General features: G+C 42.1%; 1 protein-coding gene across 4 annotated transcripts in view; it reads right to left on the bottom strand.

Moving 5' to 3' along the window:
• Positions 1 to 2027: 2027 nt before the first annotated feature.
• mib1 (MIB E3 ubiquitin protein ligase 1) overlaps positions 2028 to 11139 on the bottom strand; it is a 52926-nt gene continuing 43814 nt past the window's right edge. Inside the window, exons 16-22 of one of the 4 annotated variants that reach the window (XM_044022522.1) lie at positions 9804 to 9985; positions 9120 to 9309; positions 8220 to 8298; positions 7939 to 8094; positions 4844 to 4915; positions 4045 to 4145; positions 2028 to 2454 (exon numbers count right to left, since the gene is read on the bottom strand). In XM_044022522.1, the coding sequence (XP_043878457.1) occupies positions 2314 to 2454; positions 4045 to 4145; positions 4844 to 4915; positions 7939 to 8094; positions 8220 to 8298; positions 9120 to 9309; positions 9804 to 9985 (921 nt within the window). In that variant the 3' untranslated portion in view covers positions 2028 to 2313. The remainder of the gene's footprint in view (positions 2455 to 4044; positions 4146 to 4843; positions 4916 to 7938; positions 8095 to 8219; positions 8299 to 9119; positions 9310 to 9803; positions 9986 to 11139) is intronic. The other 3 variants (XM_044022531.1, XM_044022541.1, XM_044022548.1) reach the window with 3 other exon arrangements.

Below are 11139 nucleotides of genomic sequence, written 5' to 3'. Positions count from 1 at the left end.
CAGACGCTACACAGCAGGAGAAAAGCAACAAAATGCAAATTCTATGCTCATAAGAAGCAAACTACATCTGAGCTCCACTGGAGAAACAAAACAAAGCACACGGCCTAATGAATTTAGTAACTGTTAGGAAAACAAACAGCACTTTTAATGTCTCATGGTTCATTTAGAGCTTTATTCCAGCTATACAGTTGTTTTTAAAAGCACTTATTAGCAATACAGACCGAACTGTTTTCATGATACATGTCGTACTGCATATGTCAAACATTCATGCCAAAGAAAATACCACGGATACGGTTTTCCAACAGGACAATTACAGGGATGGAAAGTAAAATACAAAATAGGCTTCTTTTTTTTTTTTTCCATAACAACCATAACAAGACAACACTACCATTAAGCAAATTAGTGCTTCTAGCTTAAAGTGTTATCAGTGAAAAGAAACAAAACTGTACTCAAGAAAAAGTTGCTTTCAGTCCTAAAAAGAGAGAGAAAGGGATAAAAATGCCTGCGGATGCAAATTCCCATTCAGCGGAGCAAGCAAGACAACCTCCACATGGGCAACTGCCTTTTAAAAGAGCAAAGGCAAGTTTCTGTCTTTAGAAAAATCATGAGCTTTCATCCAAACGAAAAAAAATACTGGTGACAAGATACTCGACGCGTCAAGACAACAGAAAAGTCTTTTGTTTCTGTTCCACACAAACAAGTTAGCCTTACAGAGAGCTATTTCAGAGAAAAATGCTTCTATCTTTCTATCTACAAAAGCTACTGCCGACAAAAAAAAAAGCAAAGACACAAAGAAATATAGAACAGAACGCATCACAAACATATCTCAACATTAATATCAAAGCAGAATGTTTGAAAGATTTTGAGGCTACATATCAGGAAGGCAGTGATACCTAGAGATCCTATTTTTGGGCAGCAATACAAAATAATTTACAACATTTTCATCAGATTGTACTTTGTGGCCGAGTAATTGTTGATTTGAGGGAAAGGGAATGCACATAAATTAAAAAAAAACGCTAGAAAAGATATATGATAAAGAGCTCCTTATCCCCATACAAGTTGTTTTACCAGTTGATTTGTGGAAGCAAATGGCACATAGTAATCAATGGTTAATTAGCAATGCTCATTGAATTTTATTTTATTTTTTTTTGTCAGACAATAACACCGGGTCTCAACACAGTTTCACAAGAACAACTGACAAGTGACGCACGCGTCAAGAAAAGCTTGCATCGTGTGGATTTGTGTGTACAACAAGGGACAGAAGCTGAATACGCTTGCATGTTTGTCTTGAAACCCAACACGGTGGCTCCTGAATGGGCAGCAAAAAGGGGTGTTGCGACATCGCCGGTCATTCTTCTTACAGCTTGGCAAACACAGAGTGGGGTGTGGCGTGCTACCTGACCGCCAGACTGCTCCGTGTTTACCACCGAGCACAGACGTGGACCTCCGAAAGTGAGTGTGGAAAAAAAAACCCAGCTTTTTTACCCTGATTCAGCTTTTCTAGTGCAAAACCGCCAACGCGTGGTCATCGGATGCGAGAACGGCATCGCTGCACGGCGTCAGCACACAGTGTCACAACAGCCAAACTGAACACAGACATGAATCTTAAAAACAAACAGTGGCTGAACCTTTTAAACGGCCAAAACTGTGTCACAAAACTGTCATACTGACATGAAAATGTAATGACTTAAAATCCACATCAGGAGCGTCTGATAGCAATACCCTTGAAGAAAAGGTTTACAAATACAATAAAACTTTGCTCCAGCTGGCGTTAAGAGGGACAAATCGACGAGAACATTACACCAAAGGTAACAGACCGACATTACCATTTCTACGCTTGTGAATTCACTCTGGTGCTCAAGAGTTGTTCAGGGTCAGATCCAGGCACAGGACCGACTCCCTTCAGTTCATATCAAAGAGTCTGAATATTTCAACACAGAAAAGAAGCTTTACACATCAAGTAATAACAAAGTAAGGGATGACAAGTGGAGGGTAAGAAAGAGAGTAAGAGAACAGCGATGAGGGAAGACGCACGCGTGAAGGAAACCATAGCAGAAGTGATGAAGTGTTTCGTAACAGAAATTCCATGTGAACATAAGCCATGAAGAGAGAATTTGTAGTGTAGACTAAGACATTTGTGGACGTTCTTAGCTGGCTGACTCGGGCGCCGTGACGATGGTCGAGGAGCAGCAGCGGCGGTGGCGGCAGCGGGAGCAGCAGCAGCAGCAGCAGCAGCGGCAGGTGTGGTTGCAGCTTTGCAAGTGTGGTTGCTGTGAACTTTAAGAGAAGTGAGAGAGAGTCTGCGCGGGGGACCTAATAGAGGAGGATGCGGCGCTCGATGGCCTTGCGGCAGATGGGGCACTCGCTCATCCGGTCCCCGCACAGCTGGCAGGTGCCGTGGCCGCACATGAAAATCATGTTCTTCAGTCGGTCCAGACACACTGGACACATGGTCTGCAGACAGATGAAGAACAACAACCAGCACCGCTCAGATTTTGTTGTGCTCTCAACATTCAAAAATCACACATTTGAAACAATGGTTGTTTCATTTCACTCAGTGGAAGCTGTGTGCTTTTCTATTACATGGTACCGCCTCGCCTAGCCTCGACCTCGCCCCGGTTCAGCACGGCTCGACTCAGCACTCCACGTGGGGAGAGTCATCACTGCATGGCTGCATGAAACTGCCGTGACATTGTTTTACACATGACACACACAAACTAGTGACTTCTGAAGCAATTGTTTTCAGTGCAACTGAATCATTAGAATCAGTTACCGTATTTTCCGAGTATAATTTGCATTTTTTTTTTGTAGTTTGGCAGCTATATTTAGAAGCGACATATATAGAACCTATGTCATCTATGACCACAAGAGGGCACTGTCCACACTTGTGACAATGAAGCGCTGCTACCGCAAATTATAAAGTATGCACCCGAAAACGGTAATCGAGCAGCAGAAAGAAAGTTTGGAGTGAGTGAAAAACTCAATCAAAGAAGGATAATCGCGGGCTGAAAGCTCGATGGCCAGAGCTGGAGGAACGTACCAAGTAAAAAAAGTACCAAGTACCAGATACTATTGCTAATGGAAAAGCAAAATAACCGTGCCGAAGCGAGTCGAGTCGAGTCGAGTCAAGCTAGGACCATATAGGGGAAAAGTGTCATGACAAGTCTATCAACCATAAATCTGCAACTAGACCTAAGTAGTTACCAACATTTTACACTGAATGACAGCAGTTTAGACCTTAGGTGATAAAGAAGAAGTTCAACACTCAACCCTTTCAGCATATTTTTTTCAGAATTCTTAAATGTTACTAATCAATTTTCGGGGGTTGCATTTTGGGATTTTGGGTCAGGCTGGGCGATAAAGTAAAAAAAAACAACCTTCCACAATATATCTTCTTATATCATTTGATATAAATCCTGATATAAAGCCTCACACAGGATGTTTCGCTGGACTTGAGATGTTTGTGCTTCTCAAAGAGAGTGAGAGTGACAATACACCGTAAATACACTCAAATAAAATATCTACTGTTTACGATCTGTATTAACACCTGCTTTATTTCTTTGACTTTTTACTGTTAAATTAAGGATATTTAGTGTTAGAAACTATGACATTGCCTATATAGTCAAATTCTGCTATAATACAAATAATTAGGCTGAATATGAAAGAGAAGTTATTGAGTGACTTTTTTTAATATATGATTGTGTCAGTTCCATGTATTTTTAACCGTAATATAATATTATATTTAGTGTATTTCCTTATTTTATTCAACATAATTTATTCAAACAGATTGTAAAATGTAATTATACTTAGTTTAATAATTTAGATATAATATCGATATATATTTTAGTTTTATCAGATTTGTAATTACTGTAAATTTAAACTCTGAAGTTTAATTTATTGGTCGTTAAAAAAAAAAGGCATGTGATGTGAAGGCATCATATGATACAAATATTAATTACAGAATGGGTTTTCCGTTTTAAAAAAAAAAAAACTATAGATCACGCTCATCATTGTCCTCTGTCCTCCAGTGCACTCTGGCTTTACCTGCTCCTTAATGTCTTGGAGCTGCTGCTGCAGCTTCTGTACGTCAGCGTTGACGTTAGTGTTGTCCTTGTCTCTCTGCAGGGCAGGGATGTTTCCACTGGCTGTTTGAACACAATGGACAAGTTGAGAAACAAAGGAGTCACCGGCCTGCGGGACTGAACAAAGACACACTTTGCACCGGCGGCCCTCATCAAACATCACTTCCTCATAATGATAAACTACAGTATATTGCCAATAAAACAGGAATGCAGCCACACCGATGTTGCCATTCGGAAATAAGCTGGAAGAGCTTGTTTATTTTTATTTCTTTTTAAAACAGGAGCTCTGTAAACAAGCCAAGATCACAAACACATGCGCTACCAATTTTATCACGTTTGGCAAGATTTAACTGTGTCTGCGTCGCTTTTTTTTTTTCCAAATGTCTGCATTTTAGAAAATGCACATTTTGTAATGACGTGAAATAAAAACTGGTGAAGGACAAAACATCATGCAGTGTTTCTGGCACTTGGTGCATGTGTAGAATAATGGTGTGAAACTGCGGGGGTGTAATATTTGAGCACTCAACAATAAACAGCTGGACCGAGGCCCTGCTAGCTGCAAACATCTGCCAGAAACGGTGATCATCTCCAGTGTGATTCTTGGCATATGGATCATCAGCTATAGTTCAGTGTGTGCATGACTGAGAGAGAAAGGGAGGGGGAGTTAAAGGGGAAGGGAACAGGGGCCAGGGCAGCACTGTGGGGAGCTCTTAAAAAAGCAAGGCTCTGATAAGGGAGGGGATCATGGAAGTAATACTTACACCAACTTAGTGCCAGATTGTTGGGCTGGAGAAGCTCCTGCGACCCCCCTGCCATAGTGTTAGAGCTCCCTGCTGGGAATAACCACATTGTTAAGCCTTGTTTATACTCACGCGAGAGGCACCTCTGCGTGGACATCCGCGCGTTTATGGTCAAAGACTAGGCGCGCGACAGTATGCTCTACACAGCTAGGTGGCGTAAAAGACTAGTCTGTAGATGCGCTGAAAGTTAACAGGATAACATGTTTCATTGCTACTGACCTGAGTGGTCAGTAGCAATGAAACTTTTTATTTACACTTTAGATTTTTGTTTTCACACCACAGGCATCGAATAAGACTGTATTTTAACAGTAAGAACTACGAATGTCTGATCGATTTGGGAAGTCTCTCAGTGTTTGCTACAGCTTACCTTTGCTAATTACTCCAGTAAAAGCTACAGAGTTTCTCTGGTCTTGTAGTGGTGATTGTAAAAGGCAAATAAATTCAGCCAGTCTTTCCTACGACGTGTCCGTTGTGCGCACGCGGTAATGAAAACTCGGGTGTGCGACCAAGTGCCGCAAACAACTTTCGGAAGCCTCTCGCACGCGGGTCGCAGTCGCGTCATTGCCGGTGCCAGTATTTTCTCGCCGGATGCGCTACAGAAAGTATAAACCAGGTTTTATAGCAGGAGCTGTCCTCACCAGCAGCTCAGCTGCTGAATGTGTGGACAAAACTACTCACTACAGCCTCTAAAGGAGGTTCAGAGAAAAAAAAATCTAAAGAGGAATTGGAAACAAAGATCAGGAAAGGAAATTGAAATAAAGACACATCTGTGTAGCAGCAAGTGATTCTTTCTCTTTCTGCGTTTAGCCAATGCTAATGCATGATTCTGAAACCTGTGCTCACTGGTTCGAGCGATTCATTATTAAACCAAGTACCAAAGTGCAGAAGCTTGGGGGGGGAGGTTTTGAAAATATTGAAATTTGCTTGTTACTGGGATGCTGCCCCTTGCATGAGTGTATGTGTGTGTGTGTGTGTGTGTGTGTGGGTTCGCACATCTGGTTGTGACAGAGTGTGAGATTTGTCAACACACCGACATGTGGAGAGATGTAAATAATTAATACAGGGGCAAAGATGAAGTCAGTGAACTTGCAACAGTTTCCCTTTTAACACAACATAAAATGTGGAAAACACGAGAGAAGGGACGACTAGTGAGAAACACCAAAAATATGGGCACACTGCTTCAACAGGAGACAAGATGGATTGTGAATAAAACTAAAAGATAAATACACTTACGCACTATATTACATCACGATTCATTGGACGGAAACATCCGAATGGCTAAAACTAAAGACTTTAAGACTAAGTATTAACATCTGTCCTGGGACATTCAATCACAAGTTTGTCTTTACACACCTGTCATTACAATGATTCCACTTCCAGTGACGATAGTGATACGAAGGGTCTGAGTTAATCAATAAACAGCTCTTTAGTATTACATTTCCTTTGGTTCTACTTTGGAACTGCAGAAAGTTTAGTAAGAGAATTACAGATTACAGATCCTGCGTTGACGATAATAACAGGTCTGAGTGGCATCCTCGTCTGTTGTGGAAACTCACTACTAGGGAGGAATTGTGTATTATGGAGTTCTTCTCCTCCATTAATGTGGATATTAGTATGTATTAATGGGTGGCAAAACACAGGGGTTTCAAACCCCAGGCTGGGGAGCGGTACAAGGTCTTGGAGATAGGCTGAACCAGGCTGCTTTAAAAAAAAAAAACACAGCCTTTGTTTTTTTTTCTTCCCCTGAGAATGTCAAGCTTTTTTTTTTTTTATTACATACCGCAATGGAATTTATATTCATTAAAAAGTAACAAACCAAAACAAGGCTCCACAGGAGGACATTAAAAACCTGCTGCGTTGGTCACTCACAGGCATATTATCATGCTAAACAGGCCCAGGGCTCGCGTTGATGATGATGAGTTTAGTATTGAGTTCTGTGTGTTTGTACAGTGGTTACGGTTGAATAAGGCTTTTACGAGACGTTCTTGATCTTAACATTAGAAGTGGATAACTATGAGTTTATAAGCATCCACTCTCCCCCACCAGTCTGAAAATATAAATATGAAAACCAGTCCTTGGAGTCAAACAGGAACAGAAGCCCTGGTTTAGCATATGCCTATTCAACAGGTTTTTTAGTAATGTGACATTATGGGTCATTTGCACAGCAACCATATTGACATGTTTCAGCAGGGTAAGCAAAGGTGTGACTGATCACATTAACAATGGCTCCGTTCAGTTCATGTAAGTCAGGACAGTGCGACAATGAACCAGCATGCACCCTGAAACTGAGGGAGCTAAATGGAACTCAGCCACTGTTAATACGATGACTTAAGCCCCTTTTCCACCTATGGTCCCAGCTCGCCTCGCCTCAGGTTGGTTTTCCACTATAAAATAGTAGTACCTACCTCACTGTACCAGGTACCAGGAACTATCGTTAGTGGAAACTCAAAATGATGTGTCGTGCCGAGGCGAGTCAAGCCGTTGGAAACACGCCATTACACCTGTTTTTTTTTCTATTTTCTATACTGTGACCTGCCAAAATGGTTGCTGCGCAAAGGACCCACTGTATTATTCAGGCCGAGTCAGCCATACTTACTTCATTTATTGCTTCAGAAATCTCATTAAGCTCATAATTAGAAACACAAAATCACTTTCTCACATTCACATTAGGCAACTAAGCATTGGAGAAGTCACTGTCTGCTACAGTCAATATCTATATAGGCTACAACTACTACTATCAAAATAGATGCAACAACTAAAACATGCTAGATCTAACAGTGGCAAAACTTTTAGAAAGTCTGATTGAGTCAAATGTCTGAGTATATTTTTAGACATTCTAGGTGTCCAATATGATGACAAAAAACAACAACAACAATAAAACAACATATCAGTGATGCAAACATAAGAAGAAAATGCATAAGCAAGGCAGCAACGAAACAAAAGACAAAAGGGGGCTAAAGCAGGAAGTCTTTAAGAGTGAAGAAATAAAAAAGGAAAGAAAGAAAACTAAAAAAAAGTAAAGGGATTAAAAGGGAACATGTGGAAGATTCACTCACTAAGGTCATCATCATCATCATCATCATCATCATCATCATCATCATCATCAGCGGCATCATCCTCCATACCTTTCCCTCCACAGCACAGAACGAAGGGAGTGCGGCGTTCTACTACAGCCCGACACTGTACGCATTTCTTCATGAGGCTGGCACAGTCTGGCGGGAAGGAAACATGAATGCTGGTCAGTGCCGATTATAACTCATGTAACACAGAGATGCTCAGAGATCCAAAGACAAGACGCCAGATTTGAGACGTTAATGTGGAAATGTGTGCAACTTACTCTCACAAGCGCACATGTGACCACAGGGCTGGAACAAGACGGCTGCCTTTTTGTCAGAGCAGACTACACACTCCTCAATCTGTGGAGGGACAAAGTTAGACACAAAATGTGGTAGACGAGAGTGAAAGTGTTTTGTAATCTGAGTATTTATTTAAAGTGGAACACAGTAGTAAAGTGGAACGATGCAGTATTTTTACCCTAATTTAACAGCTTCCGAGTTGTTGTGATGGTTAAGTGGCTTTTTGCAGTAAGACTGGGGATTGTCTCCACTCCCCCCTACTGTCTGTTAGCGGAAGATCAGTCGCGAAAGATCACGGTTGTCGATGTGTTGTCAGGAGGTCTCGCGAGAAACTGATGTTTGATTGATTCACGGCACTACACACACACTAAACTGGTACTATAAGATCGAGGCAACGATGGCATTAGACGTTCATCATGTCAGAGTTGGCAAAAAAGAAGCAGAGAAAACAGTTGTCAGAGGAAGCGAGGAAGAGGAAACGACTGTCTGACCGAGCGGAGGACCACACACGAGTAAACACTGGACAGGTATTTTCCGAATGGTGAGAATTGAAAAACACAGAAGTGTGCAAAACGGATGCCGGCCTGGTGTTCTTGCTGTTGCACTTAATCTTTAGGATTTAGGATAAACTCAATGTTCTCCATGCATTCATGTGTTATTGCACTTTCTCGATGTTTGCAATTGTTGTAAAGACGTTTACCCGACCATTTTTATGAGTGACGTTTGGCTCCATTGAAAACAAATGCATATGGCCAGGGCAGGGGCGGAGGATAGTGACACAAGGGGGCGCTCTGTAGAGAAAAAGGCGAGAAAAAAAAACCCAACCAGACTTGCAAAGTTCCTGCTTTAAGTAGGAGAGATGGTAGCCGTGTCGCTGTTACCTTGGTTCTTGACTGGACCTGCTCCTTGCAGATGAGACACTTTTTGACACGCGGGGAGCAGAGAGAGCAGGTGGCGATGTGTCCGCACGGTCCGAACAGAGTGTCTCTCTTCATGTCAGAACACACCATACACTCCTCCAGTGATTCGATGTTGCTGTTCAGAGACGGGCTGCGGGTGCCCACCTGGACACTGTGACAATGAGAATTTAGAAAAAAAACAGTGAGCAAAGAAGACACAGGGAAACAATGAGAGATTAAAAATAGAAAGACATTATTGAGTGTCTAGTAAGTGCTATTGTGAGAGGGTGCCATCGTCCTTCCATCTATTTCAAGTGTGTTTTACTTTAGCGATGAGTGAATATTCAAAACAGTCTTATACCTCTATCTCTTCTACTTGTCAAAGAAGTTGTGTAAAAACTAAAATTCCATACAAAAATGTATGCAAAACTACTTTTTTCAGTTTAATTTTTGCTATAGGTGAACAATGAGATATAAAAGGTTAAATATTGAGCATTAAAGTGTGGGCAAATTTTATTCCAGTTAAGCTTACCATCTCATGGTGGCACTTTTCAATTCACGGTACTTACACAAAAATGACATCGATCTCCTCGTCTGACGCTCGGCAAGAGAGCAAGTTAAGTGTATTTCCCGAAATGTCAAACTGTTCATTTAATCGATGTTTACCTGCTCTTTTCTTTGTGACATTTGGCAAGAGCTTTGCAGAGGCTGGGGTCAGGACACAGGTCTAGAGGGGACTGGCCCTTCTTGTTACGAATGGTCAGGTCCGCTCCATTAGCTGCCAGGAAGCAGGCGATGGATGCTGCACTCTTCTTCTCTGCCCCCTGGGTGCCCAGGCCCATGATTAACTGCAGAGAGCCACACAGAGAGAAAAAAACACACAGAATCAGAGACACAGCAGGATTTTAACACACTGGCACCAAAACTATTAACATAGAGAGTAAAGAATGAAAGATGACTGAGTTGCTCTGATTTTACTCTCATTCAGAAAGCTTCAGAGCTTAATTCAGATGAAGTCAGTACGATCACTATTAATTAGCCAATCAAAGAATAACTTAACATGGCTGTCAGGCAGCGTAACCTCCTTAACCTCAACCCAAAATCCAATTAACTCTCTCTCTGTGAGTCTTCCACCAACTCAGAACCTCGCTCTCCAGGAATTTGGGCCTTCCATGTCTAATTGTCTTCAACCAGTAGTTTTTGTGTCCCTGCTGATGGAGCCAGCAGGCCGACTAATTCAATTTTCATTTTGATGAGGGAGTGGGGAGCACGAGAGCGCAACCCAGCTGCACATCTCACAACTGAGCCTGCTGTCTGTCTGTCTGTCTGTTCCAGTCCTGTGCTGTGCTGGGGAACCAGAGAGGGCAAGGAAGGGGGAATGGATGGATGACAGGAGGAGGAGAGGAGAAGTGAAGAAAGATGAGGAAGGGAAGGGTTGCTGTTGCTGCAGCTGGGCCCTCTAGCCTTAAACACACCCCTGTAGGTATAAGTGATGTGGTGTTAACACAGAGATGGTTCACGTCTGACATGTTGGTCTCTACAGAGAGAAGAACTCATTCAGGTTGGTCAAAAGGTGACAGTGAGCTGGTTGACTGCTCTCCGCTCGCATCGGGGCCGCTGTCTAAATGATGGGCTGGTGCAGACTAAGCTGTCCAGTGATGCAGGTGACGGGGGACTGAGGAGCACTGAGCTTCCCATCTCGATGTGATCCGTCATCATTTTTCACACACTAGGCCACCAAACACACACTGATCATCATTCAGGTGTGTGTATACACTACAAGTCCTACAGAACACTGCCACAAGGCAAGCATATTCACATTCTCCCATAATTATAGACGTAAACAGCCATGATATGATCATACTCTCTACGTTAATTGCTGTCAGGGCAAACAATGACACATATTTTTGAAGTCGACTGTCCACTTGCTGAGCTCATGCTTTCGGAAAATGACTTTTCTTTGTTGTGGTTTGAGCAATATGTTTATGCTCTTATAGGTTTT

The sequence above is a fragment of the Solea senegalensis genome, linkage group LG1 (assembly GCF_019176455.1).
Source record: "Solea senegalensis isolate Sse05_10M linkage group LG1, IFAPA_SoseM_1, whole genome shotgun sequence".
Lineage (NCBI taxonomy): Eukaryota > Metazoa > Chordata > Actinopteri > Pleuronectiformes > Soleidae > Solea > Solea senegalensis.
This window is presented reverse-complemented; position numbering and strand designations above follow the sequence as displayed.